The sequence below is a fragment of the Protopterus annectens genome, chromosome 8.part1, assembly GCF_019279795.1.
Source record: "Protopterus annectens isolate FY-2018-M chromosome 8.part1, PAN1.0, whole genome shotgun sequence".
Classification (NCBI taxonomy): Eukaryota; Metazoa; Chordata; order Ceratodontiformes; family Protopteridae; genus Protopterus; species Protopterus annectens.
Window position 1 is genome coordinate 306115202 of NC_056742.1, and position 27500 is coordinate 306142701.

At 38.5% G+C, this 27500-nt stretch overlaps 1 protein-coding gene across 1 annotated transcript in view; it reads right to left on the reverse strand.

The window, feature by feature from the left end:
* The window catches only part of MYLK3 (myosin light chain kinase 3), a 391843-nt gene that overhangs the window by 353786 nt on the left and 10557 nt on the right, over positions 1-27500 (reverse strand). Inside the window, exons 2-3 of the mRNA XM_044081894.1 lie at positions 9087-9177; positions 8277-8673 (exon numbers count right to left, since the gene is read on the reverse strand). Of these exons, the coding sequence (XP_043937829.1) occupies positions 8277-8673; positions 9087-9177 (488 nt within the window). The remainder of the gene's footprint in view (positions 1-8276; positions 8674-9086; positions 9178-27500) is intronic.

The window sequence follows — 27500 nt, forward strand, 5'->3', positions numbered from 1 at the left end:
CAAGATCCAGATACAGATTCTTAGTTTTAGAACTTGAATTTGCTTATCTGTGCTCAGTACTTGTCCAGAACTTGTTGTAAGCACTAAATAAACTACAAATTACTACAGCACTCACCCTTCCTCATTACCTAGAGGAAAACAGTTTTGGTACTTACTTTCCTCACTTGCTTAGAGAAAAACAGCTCTTGTGCTCACTTTTCTCACTTGTCTAGAGGAAAATATTTTTTTATTCAGGCATGTCCAAGGGGCAGCTCCCAGTGTTCTCTCATGTTTATCTGATGAATCTGGGCATCTTGGGGCAATGTAGCAATTGCCTCATGTACACAGACAACCCTCTCCTCCTACCACCCAACACTACAATCTGTGAGAGATGCACTTATATAGCCAAACTGGAAGTAAAGCTCTCTCCAATCAAGACTGAACTTGATAGTTAAGAGGAGAAGGTAAACACTTGCACCACACCACACTCATCACACAGTCCCACTAAACCTACACCACCAAAATCCACACATAGAAACACAAAAACATTCACGGAGGCTCTCAATAATAATCTGCTCAAGCAACAGAGACCTCCAAAGCAGAAATGCAAGCAACCTCCCACCACCAACACAACCCAAATGACACATAGACCACAGACTCAGTGTGCCACTCAACCACCGCCCATAAGGCAAAACAATGTACCCAACACACTAGTCATAGGTGACTCTATAGTCAGGCACACTGATGTCCCACTCACCAGGCTAAACAAGGAGAAGGTCACTGTCAGCTGCCTGTTGGGTGCCAGGATCCGCCACATAACCCATGAACTCAGGTCACTCCACAACAAGTACAAATATGACTCTGTGATTGTCCATGTTGGTGTGAACGACCTGAGACGTATCTCCCTGGACTACATGAAAAGAGACACGGAAGAACTCTCCGATCTTGTAGCCCAGGCAGGTATGACCCTAGCCCTGAGTAGCATCCTGCCATCACCCAGAATGATACCGCAGTACAAGGACAAAATAATTGACTTCAGCAATTGGCTAAGCTTCTGGTGTCATTCTAAGGGGATCCAGTATCTGTCTGCCTGGGACAACATGGTTGACAGACCACGATGCTTTGCCAGAGATGGCCTGCACCTGTCACCCCTGGGATTCTGGATACTGGCTAAGGCTCTTGCTGCTCCTATAGTGCCTTTTTTAGGCAAGGTTCAAACGGTAAATTCACCACCATAACAGGAACAGGCAAGCAAAAACTAAGGGTAATGCTACTCAATGCTAGAAGTCTAAATCTCAAAATGCACTCACTCGAGGCACTCCTTAAAATGGAGAACATTGATGTCTGTGCAGTGACTGAGACCAGGTTCAAGGCTCCAGAGAGCACCCCTATATTACCAGGCTATAACTCATACCACACTTTTCGGCCATCTTACCGGGACTGGAACACCAAAGGTGGAGGTGTGTCCATATTCATTAAGGATATCCACACCTCCAAGCTAGTTACTCAGCATAATGCAGCCGAGGTTATCCAAGTGCAACTAACTCTGGGCAAAACTGCAATCCAAATTGTAGCTTGCTACAGATCCCCCACCATGCCCCAGGATTCCCACTCCTCTTTTCTTGATGTACTGGAAAATATTAGGGTTCAACGAAACACTCTAATATTGGACGATTTCAACTACCCCACCATTAAGTGGGAAAACTACTCATGTTCCAGCTCCTTCACTCAGTGCTTTCTGGAATTCATAAATTCCAGTGCCCTGGATCAACTTATGCACACCCCCACCAGGGGCAACAATATCCTAGACCTAGTCATTACCAACATGAGTGACTGGTGTTCCACACCTGAAGTCAACTCCTCGTTGGTCAGATCCGACCATAAGCTAATCACCCTAGATATCCACATCCCGCCCCCACCCCCCCATTAAGGAAACCATGGTAAAAAAATTTCTGCAAAGCCAACTTCCTGCTTCTTAAGACAAAAGTGGCAAACTTCATGACACCCATGCAGATGGACAATGTAGTTACAACTGCTGAATCCTACCAAATGCACTCTATAAGCAATTACACGAGTGCATGGATCGTGCTATCACAAACAGAAACAAAAAAAATGAAGCCTCCAAAAAATGAAGCCAATCTGGTGGTCCCCTGCCATAAACAAACTCTACAACAGAAGGAAGAAATTGTTGCAAAAGAGAGTAAAATCCCATGAGTGGAGGAGCCCCCTGGTCAGCCTCAGCAAGAAGCTGAGATCCCTTATAAGATCCTCCAAAGCTAGCTATGAAAACAAGATTGCCACTGATTCAAAGGACAACCACAAAGCATTCTATAGCTATGTCAGGAATCTCAATGGCAACACCCAGATCTGCTCTGAGTTACAGCACAATGGCACAAAAATTACAGAACCAACTGATATTGCCAACATCCTGGCATATAGGTTCAGTGCTAACTCTACCCCCCCCTCACCCCCTAAAGGGTCCATATCTATACAGGATGAATGCAGAGTCCCTGTAATCACAACTTCACAGGAAAAAGCAGCACTCTTTAAAACCAAAAACACAGCATCCATGGGACCGGACAACATCCCAGGCTACGTTTTACATGAACTTCAGAACGAATTGGCTCCCCACCTAAGCACCATGCTCAATCATAGCCTCACATCAGGCTTTGTGCCCACTAAATGGTGCACAGCAAGAGTTATCCCACTACACAAAGGGGGAGCCACCACTGATCCTGGGAACTATCGCCCTATTAACCTGACGAGCTTGGTCTGTAAGGCCATGGAACGTATCATTATGGAATTCATAAACAAAGACATTGGTAACCTCCAAAAAACTCTGGACCCCACCCAGTTTGTATTTGTGAAAGGCAGATCATGCCTCCTGAACCTGGTCAACTTCTTTGAGGCAGTCATCAAAGTCGTAGATGAGGGTAAGGTGGTTCACACAGCCTAGCTTGACCTCGCCAAGGCTTTCAACACCATCCCCCATTCTGGAATTATAGCTAAACTCACTAAACTAGGTATAAATCCCTATGTCACAGGATGGGTTGCCAAATGGCTCACTGACAGAACCCACACTGTAAAAGTTGCAGACTCCAAAGCTGACTTCAAACCAGTGACAAGTGGAGCACCACAGGCATCAGTCCTGGCACCTCTCCTGTTTGGCATCTTCTTCTCTGAAGTACAGGCTAACACAGAAGGCCTCTGGCTAATGAATTTCACAGATGACTGCAAACTAGGAGATATAGTTGAGTCCCCAAATGATGTGGACATCCTACAGAAGGGCCTCACTGAGACAGATGCCTGGTGTCAGAGCCATGGCCTCAAGCTCAATGCCAAAAAGTGCATTGTTATCCCCTTTGGTAAAAACTCTGTACCCATGAACTACCACATAGGCGGCAGTCTTCTTAACACCAAATGTGGTGATAAGAGACCTTGGGAACCAGGTGGACAGTAGTCTCTCCTTTGATAAACACATTGCCACAGTAGTCAGGAAATCCTTCTACATGGCACACCTCATCACAAAAGGGTTCTCATCCAGGAAAAAAGAGGTCATTGTTCCCCTCTACTCGACACTCATTAGACCCATTATAGAGTACAACACCCCTTTTGGAATGTACCTCACAAGACATCTGCAGCAGCTGGAAAGGCCACAGACGTACCTCACAAAGAGGATTACTGGCCTCAAACAGATGCCCTACACTGATCGTCTCAAAAAACTCAAGCTTTACTCTGTAGCATATTGCCTACCCCAAGGTAATCTCTGCCTAACATATAAAGCTATGTCAAACAGAGAGCTGTTGGACATTCTACACCTAAAGAAATCCCAATCCCTCCGAGCTACATGCTCTAGGGACCTAAACCTTGTCACCACAATAAACAGGACTTGCTGGAGGGATACATTCCTGTCCCAGAGACTTCCCATACTCTGGAACAAGCTACCCATCTATGTCAAGCAAAGTTCCTCATTAACACTCTTCAAGAAAAATATTGATGAGTGGATGGGAAATAGGAAATACACCCCGGTGATCCCTTCTGTGGCTCTGCTCGACAGGGGCACAGGAAATTAACTTTCTTGGGTTGGCGTAAGCCAGGGAACTTTGTTGGCTAGGCTAATTTAGGCCCTTGGGCCGATAGCCTAGTACCTACGTATGAATCTATGAATCTATGTGGTGAAGCTACAAGTTATAAAAATTAATTTGTATAACATCACAGTACCGGATATTACATTCAAGATACAAACTAAACCTCAGTATTCCATATAAACCTTTTTACTTTTAATTATTGTTTTTCTTTCATTTCAAAGAGATGCAGTAATTATATTATTTATTTAAATTCCAGCTTGGATATGATTTTACTCAGTTTCTATAGGCTTTTATGAATGGGCTGTTGTGTGGGTAATTTTCTACTGTAGTGGCCAGCCATTTTTTATAGTGCCAGGTAAATTTGTGAAATTATTTCACTAGTGTAGTAAATTCTGCATTACTTTTATAGTTTAGTCAGTTAATTCATACATATTTCATTCAGTTATTTGAAACCAGGTTTGTTTTTGCTTCTAATGCCTTTTTCTGCTGGCTAGTTAGGTTGTTTTTTAATCTTATTTTTGCTATTTTAAATATTTTTGATAAAATAACATGAAATTTGGAAATAGCAGTGTGACTTAAGTGGAGTAGTTATTTTGGGAGGCCTTGGCATTTACTTTTACTGCATGTAGTGTGTGCATTTTTTTCTTAACTGAGGTTATTCATGTTGCTAGAGAAGGGTTTTTGATTACTTAGGAGGTATTTGAATAGAGAGTAGTGACAAATGCTTTGGTGGTGCAGATACGTTGTAGGTGAAAAAATATATCTATGTTTTTAAACTGGCAAACATATTTATCACACTTATTTTTCAGGGCATATATATATATGTGAGTGTGTATACATACCTATATATATATATATGGTACTTTTCCGTTAAACCCCTACCACGCGTCTTGGGACCCATACTGGCATGGCTTGCCCTGTTCCTTTCCCCAGGGCTTCATATCAGCACCACAATTACCGTTATCTAATTATTTTATTAAGTTTCCTACTGTGGCTATAAACTATGTGCCACAGTTTTAATATCAGATTCACGTCTGTAAATAAATGTGACAGCTCTCGTTGAGTGGCTTATAACACCAGGAAAAAACAATGATTTGCTCAGGCCTTAAGAATTGTTAGGGGGTGAGAAGGGAGTGTGGCTGGCTTAATGTAAACCAAATGTGAACTTTGCTTTACAGGGTGTACTTTTCCGTTAAACCCCTACCACACATCGTCAAGCTAAAGAATTAGTAACTCTATGCCTTGACCATGCTCCTTGTCATTACATTACACATAGAAATGATGCGCAACTTCAGAAGACAGAAAATAAAGTAATGAGATTTCTTCTCCTTTCAGATAACAATGTATATCAATAGCCTTCCTTAATGAAATCCAACTAATTGCTAGTTGCAGTGACGGTCCTACTGCTAGTGAACGCTCTGACTTTCATACTTGCAAATAATCTCTGCTGCCATCCCTTAAAATAAGCTGTATAAAGCACACTTCCTATGGGTTTCAGCAATTCAGCCATTTGACACTTTGAAATACACCGTAAATACCGCAGATATTCCTATGCAACATTCTTTACATTAACATTTTATAAGAAAAAGGTCTGTTTTATACTGCTGTGAACATTATTCACATTATTGCATTAGATCTGCAGTATACACTGCTCTTTGTTTTCCTGTGAGTGCTTTATGATATCATTCAGCACCATTACGAGTGTCATTGCTGTTCTTGTGCCTGAAAATGTTATGTTCTTTAGACAGACTTTAAATAGACTTAGACTGTAGGTAACCAGAAACAGATTAAAACAGAAGTAGGATGACTTCCTTTCAGGTAAAAAAGAATTTCAGTCTGGCTGTTTCAGTGGAAACAAACTGAACTCAAAGTAAAAAATTGTATTCAGTATATTCCATTTGCTAAAACACAGCACATTTATAATTGTCTGCTAAGAAAGGGTGCTGTGAGGTTTACTTTCTGTAATATCCGAAGAGTAAGAACCAGTAACTTAAAACAGAGTATTGTGAATAGAAAGTGACTCCGCTGCATCTTTATTCACGGCGAGACACGTGGTAGGGGTTTAACGGAAAAGTACCATATATATATATTTATTTATATATATATGTGTGTGTGTGTGTATATATATATATATATATATATATATATATATATATATATATATATATATATATATATATATATAAACCATACACATATAGACACACACACACGCGCACACACACACACACACACACACACATATATATATATATATATGTTTACACACACACACACACACACACACACACACATATATGTTTACACACACACACACACACATATGTTTACACACACACACACACACACACACATATGTTTACAGACACGCATATATGTTTACACATACACATATATGTTTACATGCATACACACACACAAATATATGTTTACACACACACACACACACACACACACACACACACACACACACACACATATATGTTTACACACACACACACATATATGTTTACACACACACACACAGACAGACACACACAGACAGACACACACAGACACACACACAGACACACACACACATATGTTTACACACACATATATATGTTTACACACACACACACACACACACACACACACACACACACACACACACACACATATACATATTTGTTTACATAGGCATACATAGTGATATTTGCATGACATGACAATGTATAGCAGTGAGAAAAGAATGCTTTCTTTTATTTCAAAAACATGTTATGGGAGAGTAGTAACACAGTGGGGATTCCTGCAACATAGGGCAATTCAATGCCCTCCTTGTCATAACAGTCTCTGTTGGGAGGGGTAAGATACTATAATACATAGAGTAACATTTTTTATTATATATTAAAGCCACTTCTGTGGTTCACTGAATGATTTTTTAACTTAAGAAGCAGTCGCGAGACTGTTGTAATTAACATCCTGTAAAAACAAGGAACCTAGCAGCTGATAGTGGTTGCCAACAAGTCTCGCCTTCAGTTTGAACCTGCTACAGGCAGTTTCTTCCTTCTTGTCTGACTGGGGTGGATCAGTATGACATAATTTCACTTTTTATTACATTAGAAAGTTCTCTCAGTAGTCGTAGAATAGATAATTGTATTTATTTTCCATGCAATAGTAAAACCATGTAGCGAAATTGTGTGCAATAGTAACTAGACAGCTCCATTAAGAGGACTGGAATTGCTTTGAGGCTTTAGCACTTTTTTTTTTATAAACAAGTTTTTGATCCACTAAATATAACAACATCAGAGGTTCTCCAGTTCGATCCTCAGCTGGGGTGCCTTCTGTGTGGAGTCTGCATGTGGTCGCGTGGGTTTCCTCCAAGTGCTCCGGTTTCCTCCCACATTCCAAAGACATGCTGTAGGTTGATTGGACACTCTAAATTGGCCCTAGGCATGCGTGCATGCATGTGTGTGCCTTCTGTGGAAGGTTGGGCGCCAGGCTGGCAACTCAACACTGTAAAACTTCACTGCCAATCATGAGTGGACAGGTGATCTGCTGTGGTGACCCCTAAGTGGGAAAAAGCCAAAAGAAGAAGAAGTGTTTAAGAGAGAGTTGAGAATATGAGAATGTTGTTGTTTTACCAAGCACAAGACCCTGTGGTATTGGTTCTGTGCACAAAGAGGTGTCTGTTTATATATATATATATATATATATATATATATATATATATATATATATATATATATATATATATATATATATATATATATATATATATATATATGGATCTAGGACTATTGAACAAAAGTTCAATAGTCCAAATCTGCAATACCTGAATGCACTTTAATTAAAGTGCTTTCATCGAAAAAGCACTTTCATTAAAGTCCATTCAAAAAAAAAAACACTAAATCTTCTTTTATGCAGGGGGGCAAGCCCCTCTGCACCCCCACACCCCCTACTTTTATATTCTCACTCCGAGGTTGCACTACAGTGGGGAAAAAGGAATTCTCTCTTAACTGCACCATAGTGTGACCGGCACAACCAGCATACATAACTGAAAGTGAACAGCACTTTTGGTTATGTATGTTTGGTGATTTCTGCTTCGGCAGAAAGTGCCGTTGGGGATCTGTACGGATCCCATATATATACATGCACATGTGTGTGTGTGTGTGTGTGTGTGTGTGTGTGTGTGTGTGTGTGTGTGTGTGTGTAAATACTGTATATTACCATTGCTGTAGTAATGATGTGGAGTCTATGCCATCTTCATGTTCTGTCACTGGTGGAATGGTGGCCTCATTTGACCTCTCCTGTAGTGCACTCCTTATTCTTTTAGCTTCCTTATCTTTAGAGGTCAGTGTGTTATCACAAAGTCTGTTGATGGAGTAGTCATCTGTGTTCAGTTCTCTGCTCTGGATATCTTTAACATCCTTCTTGTCACTGGGTATGCTTTTTGACTGTTGTCCACCAGTAATGCACTTTGATTCTTTCTCTTTCATTGCAGCTTTTGTAATTTGTGGACTGCATTTTTCTTTAACATCTGGAGCCGCCTGAGTTGTGTTAGTGTTGCCAGAATTACTTTCACACTTGCTGACCTTGTCTACTGACTGTTTGTCATTTCCCATATCTAATAAAGGAAAGCAGAAACTTTATGCTCAACAGGTTTTAGGAAAAAGCATAGTGCAGACCAAAAATGATCTTAGTGTTAATAGTAGAGCTTTCAGTATTATGATATGCATGCTTTTATATAAACATAAACCTATATTCATTTGTAATGCTAAACACATACAAATGAATATATTTTCTTTCCGGTGAAAATGTGTATAATACCTTTATCAGGATGCCTTCTGTCTTAATCTAGAACTTCATTATCCCTCTGTTAAGCAGTAGTAGAAAATGGAACATTATAATAGAGAAGTACTTTTCTGATATATAGGCTTTACAACTTTTTTAAGAGATCTTAAAACAGTTTTAGATTTGGGATTATGTAGTATTTTAAAGCTAAGAGTACCCAAGACTTTTTACTGCAAATACCATTACCTTTAGAAGGTCCTCTGGGTGCAGCTTGAATTCCCCTGTTATTAAATTTAAATTGTGGTTCTGCATCTTTTTCTTCAGGCACACATATTTCCTGTCAGAAAATAAATAATTTTAGATTGCTGAACAGTTTACAACTTAGCAGATTTACTACAGTAGTGACTGTGGTGTGGACTATAGTATAGGAGAGGCATTGGTTTACATCAAAAACATGCATTGTAAAATTTTGAAAGTTAGAAAACCTGCCAATGTGAAAGAAGAAAACAAAATTGTCATATACTGGTTTGCTACTGGTCATTGTCATATACTGGTTTGCTACTGTTAATAGTCTGAAAAATTAGAAACAAATAATAAGGTGACATGACACCCATCTCTACAAATCAGTGGTGAAATTGGTATGTTTCACTGGGAATGATAAAAGTTAGTTCTGCAGAGCGTAATGCATTCAAACTATGTTCAGTGAAACTAACTTCGCCGAAAGTGGAGTTTGTCTTTTTCTCAACCCTTGTGTGACCTCGCAGTTGGGGGAGGTAAAGGGGGCTGCTTCCCCTGCAAAACAATGTTTTCTTTTCTTCTTTGAAGATAGTTTCAGTGAGAAGTTTTCAAACTTTTTACCATCTCTAAAACTATGACAGTTTCAGTGAAAAGTTTTCAAAATTTCTACCATCTCTAAAACTACAATAGTTTCAGTGAAAAGTTTTCAAACTTTTTACCATCTCTAAAACTACCTCCAGTAAGTCGACATGATTCCCTTCAATCACTGTGGGTGTCACAGTCATGTAGCAGTTAGGAGTTGTCGCCTCATAGTGTGTGGCTCTCCAGTTCAGTTTTTACCTTGGGTGCATTCTCTAAGGAAACTGTGTGACCTCCTGGTGTCTATCTGGGCTCTTTCTGGGTGCTTTGATTTCTTTCCACATAACAGTCATACCTTAAGAGAATTGACAGTCCTCCATATTGTTCATAGGTTTGCTTCTTATGTTGGTGTGTGTGCGTGTGTGTGTGTGTGTGTGTGTGTGTGTGTGTGTGTGTGTGTGTGTGTGTGTGTGTGTGTGTGTGTGTGTGCGTGTGTGTGTGTGTGTGTGTGTGTGTGTGTGTGTGTGTGTGTGTGTGTGTGTCACAATAGATTGCCATCCTACCAAGAATAATTGTCTTTACCTTGCACTCAGTAAGTGTCAGGAAAGGCTCTCGCTTTTCTGCAACCCAGAGTAGATTTAAGTGTATAATCAGGGAAAGAACTGAAAGATAAATGAATGTTTATTCTAAAGGTATACTCTAAAAAAAATATGAGTAAATACATGCATTTGTTGCACCGTACATAGTTTTATCTATATTCTTGTTGCATCATCAAAATATGTCTACATTCGGGACATGTCATCAAGTATTTATTGTTATCCTCATATGACAGACAACACTAATTCAGAAAGTAAAAAATACATAGACTGCACATGAATTATTAAGGATGTAAAATCCACAAAGCTTATTCCCCTACATGAGTTAATGACCCCTTATGAAAAGGAAGGTATTTAATTGTCCTCAGTTTCAGGAATCCCTACTGTGTTCCTAGTCTCCCAGGGTGTGTTCCTGAAATAAAATAAATCATTCTTTTCTAACTGCTGTGCATCTCATTTCATTTATAAATGAAAAAAATGTAATTAAACTCTCACAAAACACTATCATGAATTGAATTGCAGCTAAAATATGTATGGAAAAGCAATGATGTTATTAAACCTCTCCCTGTCTCTCTGTGAGGTGATAACTTCATTTCTTTACAAAACTCAGGTCACACCCTTTGGGAATTACAAAATAAACTCAAGAGAGTTCCAATGGAGGAAATGAGCTAATAAGGCAGACAACAAAAAACATTACATAGACAAATAAACATTGGGCCACCTGGATAAAATAACAGAAAATGGGAAATATAAAGATCAAAGAACAGAGTTCTGTGAATGGTACAAAAAAGAAATACGGATGTGGCAAGGAAAAAGATATGTGATGTGGTGCAATATTTATGCACAGGAGAAAGCCAAACTAATCAATACAAAATATGCAGCTCTAAGGATATTTGAAGAAAAATACAGGCAAAGCAGGGCTGGTGTTAGCAGTTTGGAAGCCCACAGCAAATGTCGAGTTTGGGGGCCCCCTAGGCACTTCCGTCAAAGTATCACTCTGTCACTGCTACCCCTCCAAAGCAGTCTTTTAGTTCATGCTGCAAACGTTTAGGAGTAGTTATGTGACTAACCTATAGTTACAATGCTCTTACAGTACAACAGGCCTATGTACCACACTATGTTCACCCATCTCACAGGAGGACACTCACAGTTACTGGCATTTTAGTTACAAAATTGATACATAATAGCAACTCTATGTATAGGTCTGGACATAGATGAAATGCTGTCTATATGCTCTAAAGTGCCTTTTATTTTATTTTTCTTTTTGCATAATCTTTTCATCCAATGATGGCTTGAACAGAAATTATGATTAAAGAAAGAAATTCATTGTTGCTGTTCCGCTTAGGTTTTCCTTGCATCCTTTCAGCACACCTAAAATGACCAAGATAGCACAGTAATAACCATTTAGGAAACAACTCAGATAAGCCAGGGCCCAAGAAGCCATAAGGGTTACAGGTGTTCTGAGATGCATTTTAGAGCATTTTCCCAACCTTTTAATGCAATGTTGTCTGAAACAAAAACCACAAGTAAGAAAAGAATTTCAGGCTTTTCTTTTTCTTTCAAGGAAGACATAAGTTGTGCCCAATGCTTAATATTCAAAGATGACAAAATAGTAGCTCACAACAAACTAAGAATCCTTTTATTGTCTGGATACATAGGTCCAATCTGGGAATACTGCCTGCCTCTTTAACACCCCCCCCCCCCACCAAGAAAAAGACAGTCACTGCCTATGGTTCCCTTTGGTGTTAGACTGGGATGAAAGCAGAGGTTCATACTGCCACAGTCGTGTTTCAAGTGAGTGCTGACATACATATACATAGCATGCCGCCTCACTCCTCATCCCAAACTGTCAAAAGCAGCTACCTACACATATGCCTGAAGTGTGATTGTGAGGAAAGTGAAAAGAAAAACAACTACATAATCTATTCAGATTTGTTGCTCCTAGGCAGTACACACTGACCATACGCAAGGTATTGTAACATTCTTTGTATACCTCTGAGGTCTGTGAGAAAAGTAAAAAAATCAATGACCACACTGTCCTCAGCCCAAACAAAAGTTGTAATAACCTCATGTGCACACCACTGTGGTTAGACTGCTTATGAGTTTTGCATCCATTTCCTTCTAAAATCTGTCCAGGCATAGTGTACCTCATTTTGTTACTGTTCCCCAAATTGCCTCCATCATGTCTATATTCTGGCAAACAGGAAGCTAATAAAACTACATACAATACGAGAATGAGGTCTGCTTTATATAGATATAGAAGGATAACAGCTTAATATTGTCTCTAAGTGACAATCTACACACAATATTGTACATAAAGCATTACCATCTGTGGGTACAGAAGGATAACAGCTTATTGTTTTCCCCTTCAAATTTGTCTTCTTTGCTGGTTTCAAACATGGCTTCCTTATCTTATTTTGAAATTACAACAATGGCTTGCTTATCTGTAGGTAATTTGATAAGACTACCTCCTAATTTGATAAGACTACTTCCATGTTGCTTCCTTTATTCTGAATATCCAGTCTTTACCTATGTTCTGTTTCCCATATGTATATGCACTAATATGCACAATGGTACTTTTCACTTTTCACAAGTTCATTTGGTCTTCTCTTCTTGCATACAATTTCTGCTGCATGCCTTCATATCATCAAAACAGGCCTACATTTCCTTCCACATCTTCTCCAAAGTCACCTATACAGCCAATGAAAAGTAGTACATAAACCATGTGTTATGACTGTTGCAGTATCCTAGCGATAACCGTAATTATATGTATTACATTAACACTATGGAACTCACTCCAAAGAACTCATTTGTTCACTAATCATTTGTGAGGAGCATTGTCAAATACCATGTCAGTGTGCAAGCATGCCTTGTGTGTTTAGCTTTTTTGAACTATCATCTATAATTTCTACATTAAGAGCTCCATAAGATTTGTTTGATGTGACCTTTTCTTTGCATGTGCTATCTTGGTTAGTATGTTCTGGTTTCCACACATTCAAAACATCTTAGCATTAGCACTGATTCTGTGATTTTCTCTGCAAATGAGGATAAAAATAAATGATTCTGGATTCAGTCTTGCTCCCACTCTTGGGAATGGGAATTAAACTTGCCATTCAAAAGCTCTCCACCTTCCTAAATGCCTCCCATGACTTATTAAACATGGACAGTTAGTGGCATTACCTGTTCTCACAGATCACCAAGATTTCTAGGGAACACTAATCAGGCTTTTTCCATCCTATTTTTCAGAATTCATTCAAGGTCCTTTTTTCTGTGAAAACACTGATCATTCCCCTTTTTTTCTTTGAATACTTGGTATCGGTTTTACTTTAGCAGTTCTTAGTTTTCATTATGTTTCTTTTATGTTTCATACTCATTTTATATAGTTTTGTTATCCATCCATTAACCTATCTTTACTTCTTCGTGTAAAATCCATTTCTTCCTATTCTTGACTGAACTGAACGTTTTCATTTTGAGAGTTTCCCTTCTTGACATGACTTCTTGATTTCTTATTCTTTAAGTGGCATAATTTTTTTGTTTGTTTCTAAAGTGTTATATGTGTTTAATCTACCCTTAATTGCTATCTTATTTGAGAGTCATCAGATTTGCAAATTTGTTTCACAAAAGTGTAAGTATTTTAGGTAGTACTGGTTTTTATGTAGATCCATTTTCATTTCCCCATACTTGTATGCCTTTGCTGGAGATTTTCTGAAGCATTTCACCTACTGGTTAATGTCTACCCTTAAGAAAGCTTTCATTTATCACTGGCCATGTGCTGATGAGCCATGTAGAATGGTAATCTGTTGTTCTCACATGGATGCCCAATTCTGAATCAGAGTCTGTTCTTCCCAATCTGACAAGTAAAGGCTACTTTTTTCTATGAAAAATTCAAGTGCCAGCTTGTTTTCTTTAACACATTTGATTTCTGTATGCTTATTGAAATGTTTTTTTTTTTCTTTTGTTTTCATATTATTTAACTATTAGCTTATTTTTCCTATTATTTAGTTTCTGTCATATGTGTTTTAGTTCTATGGTATTTGTTGCTAAAGGTGCCGTCTGTTGGATGAAATGCGTTCCAGTCACATGTTATGTTGTTATGTTAATGTGCTTTGTATTGACTTCCACTTTGATCAAGTGCTGTTACCCTGAAATGCATAACAATTAGACATCCCTGTCTTGCACTTCAGCAGAGTTATAATCTGGTTTTTGTTTGTTTGTTTTTGTAATCAGGTAGATATAATAAATGTCTTCACTTTTCTTGAGAACCCAATTTTTCCTATGTTCATAAATTATGCTGTAGGTGAATCAGTGAGCCTCCAAACTACCTGTATGTGGACATGACATGTGTGAGTGGGTGCTTGCACCCACTGATGGGCTGGCATCCCATCCAGCATAGTTTCTCTCTGTCTTGCACCCATTTAGTGCAAGGTTAGGTTCCTGCTGCCATAAGACTGTAAACTGAAGTAAGATAGTAACTGAGGAATGAATGCATGAATTGCTGTTTAAACCCAGTGTAGAGGTGGAGTATGAGGTTCTAGGGGTACTACTCTTCCAGCTGACTCATGCACACATAATACTTCAATCCATGAATTATGTGTCCTGTTCTTCCTGCTGTGTGGACCATTAAAATTACTACCAGAGTTAGACCTGAAGTCTGCTTCTTAGGCCTAATTTTATAAATATTTTTTACAGAAAGAAATGTGTTATCAGATCTTTGGAATACCAGTGCAGACAAAATCCTAAATCTCAACATCAGTAGTTTGACTAACTGTTGTTGCATTTACCCTCAGTCTCTAACTAAATTGGCATGAACATTGCACGAACATGTTTCAGCTAGAAATACTGGTTATAGAACAGAGCTTGAAGATAACATTATTGTGGTCTACTGTTAAAAGCAAATGTTAATTTAATGTAAAAGAAGTAATCAACACAAGGGTTTGATTCAGAAAAAATAAACTGCATATTAGGTGATTCCACCAGATAGAACTTACCTCCCTGTCTGCTGCAGCCAATCAGGTCCCTTGCTTCACTGATGCGGACCTGTTTGAGTGCAGCTTACAGGCAAGATTTCAGGGGGGGAACAAACAGAATCGCACGTCTGCATTATACAGCTGTAAAAATGCTCAGGAACTGCCGAGCAAGGAGTGAAAGAGACGGAGAAACCCGCGGCTGCTTCATGTGGGGGCCCTCATAAGTGGTGAGATAACGGGGGTTCCCCGCAGCTGCAGGTTTGGCGGGTGCCTAATCCCGGCTATGAGGCAAAGGCACCCAGATCTGAAAAGGTTCACAGTACAAAAAACAAGAATATACAAGGGGGGTGTAGAAAGGAAGACTAGTGAGGCTGAAGTTAAACAAACAGAAATTGAAGTGATTGACTACCTGTGAAGTGAAGGGTTTAGTGTGGAAGCTCCAACACAGTCAGTGTCACAACATGACAGAACAATTGGTCCCCAGATGAAAGAGCGACAGGTGGAGTGGGATGCATCTGAAGTGGATTTGCCACATGGTGATGCTCTGGATCGTTCTATAGAAGACCCATATGAAGGTCCACTCAAAGTTGTACAGCAACAGAAGGAGCAGGAAACAGTGGCAACCATGGCATAGGTAATGTTGCAGCATAATGGGCCAATATGTCCAGATTATTTTATTTATTTACCATTTGTTTACCAGGATAATCCAACTGGACAACTGGTGTCTGTTTTCAGTGGAGTCCTGGGGAGAAAAGCTCCAGACATTACAGAAAATAAAGTAATGGCAACAATTAGTTACAAAAATATAATAGAATATAAAAATGTAAATTTAGTTAAAAAGTAGATTAGTTGAGATGTTACAAAGTGAGAGATTATAGTAGCAGATTAGGAAGAATATTATACATATTAGATGAGATACATACAGTAAACATAACGAGTGTAGTTAGAAAACAATGATCCCATGCATATGCCAAGTAGTAGCAATTTATACAATATGTACAGTAATCATTGGTAGATAAACAAGATGGTGAATACCAGAAGCATAGGGAATAACAGCAGGAAGTCTTGCAGTTGGTATGGATTCAGGGGGGTGGGTTGCAGTTACAAAAGCAGTTACTATAGAGGTATGCTTTAAGGAGGTTTTTGAATACAGAAGTACAGTTTTGTAGTCTGAGGTAAGGGGGCAGGGTGTTCCATATTTTTGCGACTTTGTTAGGGAAGAGTGATTCGCCTGAACTACTTTTGCATGGGATTGTATTGATCAGAGCTTTCTTACTGGATCGTAGGGGTCTGTTTGAGTTGTAGAAGTTTAAGAGACCGGTCAGGGCAGGGGTTTTCTCAGGATAGTATAATATTTGGTGGGCTAGGTTGAGTTGGTGGTAGCGTAGTAGATTGGAGAGTTTGAGCCCATGTAATAGGTGTAAGGATTAGCAGTGGTGGGAGCGGGATTTACCATTAGTTGCGAACCTTGTGAATTTGTTGTAGGAGGTGGAGAGTTTGTTCAGGTTGGTTTTGTTTAGGTTTGTTAGTACTGGGGGATGCGTAAAGTAGTGTGGACAGGAGGTGGGTTCTGGCTATATCAGTTCAAGCCTTGGAGGTGAGGTACTTTTTGCAGCGATAAAGTATACCTAATTTTTTGTGGACTTTGGAGATAGTAATAGAGATGTGTCTACTGAATTATAGTTGTGGGTCAATTGTAAGGCCTAGGAGTTTGGCTTCTGATACTGGGGTAATGAGTGTATTATTGGTTGAGAGTATGGAGAAGTTGGTCTTTGATTGGTGAAACAACATAAGTTTGCTATTTATTGGGGTTTAATATCAGTTGTGCTTTACTTAAGCAATAACTGATGACGTGGTGTGGTATATTAAAGATTTACCCATGGCTGGTGTGGTTTAATCATGAGAGTGAAGCCCAAGTGATTAAATAAAGCCAACCATGGGTAAATTTCAATATACCACAACCACGGAGTCAGTTATTGCTATTATACAATGACATTATTTAAGAAAAAAAATACTTTTCTGTAAATAATGTATTTGTATAACAGAGCATTGCTGTTCTGCTGGTTGTGGTACACTGCTTCCTTGTTTTGATGTACTGAGCATGCATATGGGATTTGTGTCCCATGCATACCCAGTACATCAATGCTTTGAAACGGAAGCAATGGAGAAAAGAAAGTCACTGTTGCTCTGTTTTTTTCTTTTCTTTTTATTATTTGTTAAAAAAAATTTTTGAGTACTTAATACCAACTGAAAAAAGTCCGGGCGACCGGACCTTTTTCCCTTGGTATATTGTGGGATTTACAGCAGGCACGCTGGCCAATCAGCATGCAAGTTTTGGAATATTAATTGGGGGTCATTGTATAATTAACCAGTTTTCTATCTCTGTAAAGGATTCTTGGGCTTTTTGCTGGAGGAGTTGGATGTTTGGAGCCGAGCAGATCAGGGTTGTGTCGTCAGTGTATTGGACTATGTCAGTTTTTGTGGTTGCTTCTGCAAAATGAAGAACAGATGAAAAGCCACTGTCGTATTTGTGTCTACCTTGGATGGAGGACTACTCTGCACACTTACACTGCATAACTGCTCCTTACCTTGCTCGGACACATCCAAAGTCACTACATGGGGGAGTGGGGTGCAATAAGTATGTCACAATTTGAAATGTCTATGGCTGATGGTGATGGCTCTGACACTCATACCGCTCAACCTCAGAGCAAGAAATCTGGACAAAACCATACATAGAAGTGGGACACAGGCCCAAAAATAAGTTCAATTTTTAAATACTGCTCTTATAAACTTAGAAAGATAATAGAATAGTAGTAGGTCTTGCATTAGTATGAATTTTCTAAAGGGTATGAAATCTGAAACTCAAATGCCTGCCATTATTTTCTAACTTCAATCTTTAATGATTTGTCACTAATTTGCCAGAAAACCACAATTTTATGAAAAATGGACCAAAAATGTGATGCAAAAATATAAAATTGCCACACAATACAGCTGGGAACATGTCAAAGAAGGGACACCTTTTTAATATTAGTACTGTTAATTTGAGCAGCTGACAAAATAGGAGAATCGACTTGCATTTCTGAAATAAAAGTAATCTATAACTCTGATCATTACAGTTATTTATAATTGTAAGCCCTCCACGTTTTCTTCCAAAATTGCCATTTTGCAGAGGGATTATTAGGGGGAAGCTACAGTTTGAGTAAACATTGGGGACAGTTGAGAGGTTTGGATATTCCTAATTCTATAAAGCAATTTATTTGCATGTACCTCTCACCCTCTTAATGCAGGAAATCTGGACAAGGCCAAATATATTGGGGGAACATACAAACAGTACTAAAAATTGCTCTTGTATAAACTTAAGACAGTTTATAGAATAACAGGTCTTGCTTTAGCATGCATTTTTCTGAAGGTTATGACGTCTGAAACGCAATGTCTGTCATTATTTAGTAACTTCATTCCTAAATGATTTGCCAGAAAACCACAAATTTTATGAGGAACAAACCAAAAATAAGAAGCAAAAATCTATTCATTCTGCAAAAACCTGGACATTTGAGAGGTATAGTTCAGCTGGGGCTGTCTTTGAGTTTGCTGCCCTTCCCACCTCACAAAATCATAGTCTAATGGAGCCTCCCCCCTGCAGCCATTCCAATGTCCCATTCCTTGGTTATTTCACTCCATTTACCATAAACACTGTAATGTGTATACTGCTTTACTTCTGCGATGATTTGGATTTCATTTGAAAGTTTTCTTTTGCATTTTACAGCACAAACACTAGATATCTGCTAAACAAAGCAATGCAGTCTCACAATGAAAATAAACTTAGCATTAAAACTTCTCTGCCCTTGAAACTCACATTCATTGAAACTGCATTGAAACCCACATTCAAAGAAAATATATTTTGCCAGTGGCAGATAAAGATTAACTTTGGGCTGTTTTCAAATCATAGGCCCCTTGCACACGAAACATACATATGCTCTTTGATACACCTTTCTGATTGTATTAAATTATATTCCTTGTACAATACAGTACAGTTAGAGCGAGTTTTAAATTTATTGTTTTGAACATTTTTCCAGTAAACAATGAAACAAAATGCATGCACCAATAATGACAATACTGCCCAATTCAGAACATTTCCATCATAAAAGTCTACTCAAACTTCTACAGTCCACCAGTATCAGTAAATATGCACAATCTCTGAAGAAGTAAAAGGCATCTAAATAATTCCACATTAAAGAAATCTGTAACTAATGAAGAGGTTGCTGCTAGCAAACAATTGTACATGTCATTGTTTCATCTACAAATAAAGTGCCTGTTGCCCTTAAGGAATAAATTACCTATGCTGTATTAAAAAAATGATAAGCTAGTAATATTGCAATAGGGAATGGATGACAAACTGATAACAGGTTCATAGTTACTAGGTATCTTTGCCAAAAAGGACTTCAGCATCCACCCCCTTTACAACACAGTACAGTATCAGCAATACATCTACCTACTGTGGGAGTAGAACCCACAGCCTTCTGCATCAAAAACAAGTACATTACCTGTTGTGCTATTAACAATGCAAGCAGACTCAGCATAAGCAGCACTAAACTTTTGGGGGTCTATATTACATCAACGAATGCTTAAATGTTCGAATCTCTAAAGGTCGACCTTTAGAGATCGAACAGTTAAACGTTCGAAAATGTAAGAAAACAAATTTTAAAAAAAAGTAAAGGGTTTTAGCAGGGGGGCAAGCCCACTCCCTACACTGTAGCGTGATCTTGGAGTTGGTATATTTAAGTAGCAGGGGATGTGGGGGGTGCAGCCAGGCTTGTCCCCCTGCTTAAACCCTTCAGTTTTTTTTTCACTTTAATTTTTAAACATATTTGAACATTTAACTGTTCGATCTCTAAAGGTCAACCTTTAGAGATTCGAACATTTAACTGTTCGTCAATGTAATATAGACCCAAACTTTTGTTCCCCTGCAGCTCTCAGCTCCTTGTAAAATCTACTCAACACTCAGCTGAACCTCTGAACTTTGCAGCACAAGAAATCTAGAAAAAGCCAAAATTTATTGGAGAGGACAAAAGCCCAAAAACCATGGACACATTTTAAACATTGCTTGCATAATGTTGGACAGTTGCTATAATAAAATGCTGTGTTGCCACCACACATTTCACTGCCAAGTATTGAACCCAGGACCCTGTGCAAAACAGTCAGAGCAACATACCACTATGCCAAATCAACTGTTTTGTGAAAAAGAGGAAGACAGAAACTAAATGGCTACCATTTTGTGAATTCAGTTCTCACCATAGCTGTCAACCTCTTATCACAAAACACCTGAACAAAGCCAATAATGGGAGAATACAGCCCACAAACATATTCAGTGAATTCAGTTCTCATCATAGCTCTTAACCTCTTAGCAAAAAACACCTGGACAAAGCCAGTAATTGGAGAATACAGCCCACAAACATATTCAGTGAATTCAGTTCTCATCATAGCTCTTAACCTCTTAGCAAAAAACACCTGGACAAAGCCAATAATGGGGGAATACAGTCCCAAACATAGAGACAAATTTCAAATATCCATCTATTAAACTTAGAAAATTGCTAGAATAAAAGGTTTTGTGTTATCATGTACTTTTTGAAGAATATGAAGTCTGAAATTCAAATGCCTGTCATTTTTATTTATTTAACATTTGTTAACCAGGAAAGTCCGACTTGGAACAAAAGCCAATTTTCAGCAGAGGCCCAGGGAGAAACACTCCAAACACATGTCTCTGTAAGATGGGAGGACATGCAGACTCCACACAGAAGGCACCCCAGCCAAGAATCAAACCAGAAAACCTGTACCTGTCAGGAAACAAGGCTACCACTGCACCACTGCACTACTGACTGTGTAAGGAAACAAAAATGCAGAAACCACAGATTTTATGAGGAACAGAACAGAACAAATATGAGGCAAAAATCTGCAATTGTTTTACAAATGGTGGTGGGTAGGGATTTCAGGCCATTGCCACCTGTATCCAAGGTACAGCATGCAAGCCTGAGGTACTCTCTACCCACCACTATGTGTTCTCTCTAGCTACCAGTATATAGCAACTGGAGCATTTTACACACAGACAGACACACACACACACACACACACACACACACACACACACACACACACACACACACACACACACACACACACACACACCAGTCCCATTCAAAGCTAATGGCTACACACAGTACCTGAATGTCCAATTCAGTGTTCCAGTATCCTCAGTCCTGTCCTGTGCAAGCTAACGGCTGGTTTCCTCACAAGAAGAGAAGGCTCAACTGTCCTCCCAGCTAGTTTCACCGTGAGAGTAGGCACCAGCCTGCAGACGATGCAGTCCGGAGTTCTTCTGTTCTATGTGGTCGTCACCACATAGACTTCTGAGCATCTGCAGGACAGAGATGCCTTTCCCCCTATCTGGACTGTTGACATAGCAGTCTGGAGTTCTGTGAGTTCCAGGAACTCCAAGCATGCATGTGCAGAGTTCCAGGACTTGTGGTTTGTTTTGTTTTTCTTCTTTTTACAGGTGAGGGGGGCTGCAGTTCTGCAGTCCTGTAGCATTTGCCACCCCTGACTTATATGATCATTCTGAACAGACACTGGCTTGGCTAACAAAAGGAAAAATTATAGACCTCCTTAAGAGTGAACCTGTAAGCCATAATAAGAGCTATAAGACCTATGACTTGCTTTCTGACAATATACAAATTATATACTGGTACTGATGCAGACAGAGTTTATATTCATTTAGAAACAGATTTGGGTTGTAGCAATAGAACAAATGGATCACATGAGAAAGTCTTATTGTTAGCCTCCTGGTTGTATGAACACTGGCTGAGATGTTGATGTGACACCCAGAACCCATATGGATAAATGGGAAAAATGGGTTGTGGATGGATGGATGAATACAGAGCAAAGGATCCCTGTTGCAAAACAAAGCTGTAATAGAGAGTTGTAAAAATGGGAAGGTTAAGCACATTGTGGAGAAATTACAAAAAAGCATTTGACAGCATCCCACACTCATGGATAATTAAATGCTTGTAGATATAATCTACAGTGATCAATCATATCACAATGACTTTGAAACAGTGGCAAACCACTTTGCAAAGGGAAAATTATTATCTTTGAGATATATACTTAAAGGGGGATATTCCAGGGTGATCCTTAATCACCACTGTTGTTTTGTCTTGCCATTCAGCTATTTATATGTTTACTTAATAAGTTAGGCTACTTTAACTCCTAAAAACCAATCATGTCTAAGGACATCTCATCTACTTTTTCTGGATGATTTAAAATTGTATATCTCATCAGACAAGTCTGGAAGCACAACCACAATTGGTTAGATAGAACCTTCTCAGATGATGTAAGAATGACATTTGGTCTTTAAAATGTGACATTTATAAAAGGAAAACTGCAGTACCAGGAAAATATCAACCTACGATAGGAATGCAATGTAAAGGAAGTTCATCAGAATGGAGTGCATAAATACTTGGAAATAGATGAAGGGTCAACATTAAAAAGAACAAAATGAGAATAAAGCTCAGTAAGGAATACTTCATGAGACTAAAGCTAATAATGAAAACTGCTTTGACTTCTATGAATAAAGTCCAAGCTATAAATCAATTTGCTCATCCTGTTCTAACTTACAGCATTGGTATGATTAATTGGTCACAAAAAGCACTGAACCAGTTAGACAAGAAATAAAAAAAAAATACTTCATGTTTATCAAATGACATATCAACACAGTGCATACAAAGATTATATATCCATCGTTCTGAAGACAGTATGGGCCTTCCTGAAATTGATTATACATTTATAGAGCTGCAGTTATGGGACTGCATACATATTTGCTGACCTTATCAGATCCAAAGATAGTGAAAGTTCTAAAGCATGAAGAGACGACTCTAACATTACATCTTTACTTAGTTTAGCAAAAGCATTTTGGAACAAAGTAGGAAAGGAAATCAAACCAGGCATAGACAAAAATTAGACAACAACTGACTCTGACAAAAAAACAAAAAACAAAAGAAATCATATAATCAAAGGGATTAGATGAGAAGGAAAGAAAATTGTAAAGTCCCTAAATATAGTGGCAGATATAGTAAACTTGTGGAAAAACCTCATGTTGATCAAGACTTGATACAGGAATGACTAAGAACAGGTGAACTGAAACCAAGAGATGAAAGCTAATGATGAGTGCCCAAGGTAGTGGACTACATACACGTTATTTCACAAAGTCTATAGAACAAATGGGAGAAACAAACAAACATAGGTTCTGTAAAACAGAATTGGAAACAGTAACACATCTCATTACTGGATGTGCTACGCTGATGGCTGAGGGTTTGTATACAGAAAGACACAATAATTTGGCAAAACTATTACATTGGGAATTGTGCAAATACTGCAATATAGAAGTAACTGAGAAGCATTGAAAACGTGAATCATAAAGCATTATATAGAATGAGGACATTTATATCACATGGGATCACCCATTACCAACACTTCAAAAAACGATACAAGACAAATAGATATAGTAGTTCAAGAAAAAAGACAAAAGTAGCACTGATCCTTGAAATTTCTATAGCTAGTGATAGCAGTGCCTTATGTATGGAGAGGAACAAAGTAATAAAGTACCAAGATGTGTTCTAATAGTAGTAGTAGGGGTGACATAACTAATAAAAACAAATTTACAATCGTACTTAAATATACTATCAATACATGTGACTCTGTATGCACTGCAGAAGGAGGTATTCTGGGTACATTGCAGGTGCTAAGGAGAACACGTTTGGCTAACATCAAGACTGAAACAATACTATTTTCATGAAATCTAATTGTAACCTGACTCAGGAATGGGGTCCATTCCCATCACAGTATTAGAAACCAAAAACAATTGGAGAAATTAAACAGTGTGAACATTGTACCAGTGTTAAATAATTCACATGTAATGTTTTTTGACATAATTTAATATGTTTAAATAAACATTTTATAACACCTTTAGTACTAAAGTCCATGGCATAATGAATGTCCACGTAAATGTTCAAAAGCCCAACAAAAGGTTAAAAAGTAAAGCCTGGTCATCCATAGGCCAGGATACAAAAATATGTGGTCCACATTCCTGTACCATTATGTGGACCAAAACAATTTCTATTGCCTTTACTTCCACATCTTCTATTTGCACTAAAAGTACACATATGTTTAGACATCAAAAATAACATATCCAGGACTAAGGGAACAAGTTATAACAGTCTCATCAGAATGTTCAACAATATCAAAATCATAACAAGTTTCAAAATAGTATAATAAAGTCAACACTGTGATTATTTGTAAAAATAAACATATTTACATATGTATACTTCACTATTGAAAGCTAGCAGATCATGCAGTCCCTGTCTGCATAAATATTATATCATCTTAAAACGTTCAGATGACCTGGGTACATTTACATGTTTTAACATGTTTTAACAAAATTGCAAATATTTCAGAATGTTTAACCATTTATACAAACCTTTGTTTCAAGATTCATACCCTCATAATATCCTTTCAAATGCATACAGTCTCAATAATTTATATAAAAAATTATTACAAATATTTAAATTTAATTTAAAACTCTTAGTTCAAATGTTGTAGCACAAATACTGATGGCCATTTGCTAAACAAAACAATACAGTCTTACAATGAAAATAGACTTAGTTAAAGCAACAGTAAACTTTTCTGTCGTTGAAACTCACATTCATTGACACTGCATTAAAACCCACATTCATAGAAAATGCATCCGGCCAGTGGCAGAGTTAGTGTATTTGTGGACTGTTTTCAAACCATGGGCCCTGTGCACACATTTTTAGAACCATGCATAAATGTGACAGTGTCAGGTGGGAAGTTTGACTGGGGCAGTATACCTGTCAAAGAGTTAAGCAGGTGTTCTAAGCTGAGCTCAGGGAGGACAGAAACCTCCCATGGGGCAGAAGGGCAAAGGCTCACTTAATCTTGATTTTCAGTATGAATACAGACCATGAAAGTGGGGCTTCACGATCCTTCTGGCTTTTTGGGTTTTAAGCAGGAGGTATCAGAAAAGTTACCACAGGGCTAACTGGCTTGTGGTGGCTAAGCATTCATTTTTGATCCTTTGATGTCGGGTCTTCCTATCACTGTGAAGCAGAATTCACCAAGCATTAGATTGTTCACCCACTAACAGGGAATGTGAGCTGGGAATCAGCCATTGTGAGACAGGTTAGTTTTACCCTACTGATGATGTGTTGTTGCGATAGTAATCCTGCTCAGTATGACAGGAACCACTGGTTCAGACATTTGATGTATGTGCTTGGCAGAGAAGCCAGTGGTGCGAAGCTACCATCTGTGGGATTATGACTGAATTCCTCTAAGTCAGAATCTCACCTAAACAGAACAACACTGCAGCATCGGGGATCTCTGCTTGGTTAGGGATAGCCGGCTGCATGGTCAGCAAGGAGCGATGCTTATCACTTGATCAGAGCACAGAATGAAGGGGGCCACCTTTCTCTAGCAGTGCACTGTACATTTGTAGGGAACCTGGTGCTAAATCATTCATAAATGAGCTGATTCCTGATATTAAATTATATTCCCTGTTTAATACACTACCACTTGTGTAGTTCTGAAGATTTTTTCAGGTAATCAGTGAAACAAAACATGTGAACCATTAATGACAAAACTACCTGCTTCAAAACATTTCATCCATAAAAGGCCACTCAAACTGTTGACATTATAATCCACCAATATCAGCCTTTATGCACAATCTCTGAAGAAGTAAAAGTCATATGGATAATTCCACACTAAAGATAACAATAACTAATGAAGAGGTTGCTGCTGGCTAACAACTTTGCATTTCAGTGCTTCATCTATAAATTCAGTGCCTGCTGCCTTTGAAGAACAAATTGCTTACTTTACATTAAAAAATGTTGGTGTGCTGGTGATAATGCAATAGAGAATGACTGGCAAACCAGCAACAGGCTCATAGTTACTAGGCATTTCATCCAAGGAGGAAACACTCTTGAAAGACATTAGTCAGTCTATTGGGAAAATTCATTTCCTGAAAGTACCAGCCATGTCACTAATTGTACTTAGCTTATTTTAAGTTAACATGCTAAAAACAAACTGATCTAAGTTGTGGAAGTGCAATCCTATTGTCACCATAAACTATAGTAATAGGATGCCTTCTACCATCTCCTCAACAAATGCATGCAACAGAGGCAATGCCTTATTTCCTGGTGTCAGCATTCTACAGACTGGGACACCATAGAGCTGAAAAGTCCTTTCCTTGAAATAAAGAAAAAGACTGCCCTTTAAAGTGCAGATGTATCTTATTGTAATAACCAAGTATACACAAGCCGACCCTGTTGTACTTCAGCCTCACCCAACACAAATCAGTATATAATAACACTGCCATTGCCCTATCCCCTAGCACCTATGTGTTATCATACACACAGATAGAGCTTTGCTCAGATCTGCTGCAGCTCCTGGAAGTCATAAAACAATTTCAGACCTCTACCTTTCCAGAGTAGCAATTAGCTCCCTCCTAGAGACAATAAAGAAGGCTTCCTAATACTTGGTTTCCAAGACATTTTGTCTCTGGCTGCAACCAGAACTGTCCAGAACTGTAAGATACAATCTTAAAGGCCTAATTTAATTTTAACTATTTTTCAAAGTTATCTGTGACTGAGACTAACCTCTTCTCTTCCAGTATCCTCTGTTAAAACAGACACATTTAATTCAGTTACAATACAGTCAGGACCCACTGTTGATACATTTTTAATACAAGCAGCTTTACAAACACATTTTCAACACATCTGTACAAATCAATTTGATATACAAATGACATATAATTCTTTAGAAAATTCCAGCTAGCTGTGCTGGCATATGTTACACATCCACTACCCTACTTCACCCTGGCATGGCTGGCAGTACCCCCTATCATCACAAATAAAATAAATTGTCCATAGAAACACAATGAGTGTTTGTGCTGTTTAATATTTATTAGCAAAGAATAACTATCCTAATACTCCAAGTGCCCTAACCATTCTGTTATATAATCTAATAAAAGAAACAGATAATCAAATGTGGAGGGTGTCCAGTTTCCCAGAATCAATACTCATAGTCTGTGGCACCGACAAATGCCCAAGCCAATAGTATCCCAACGTTTGCATATAGAAAATGTGCTAACTTATCGATTTTTCCATGTAAATAATAAGACAGTCCACTAATGTATTTCCCAGGCTCCCACCTGTTTTGAT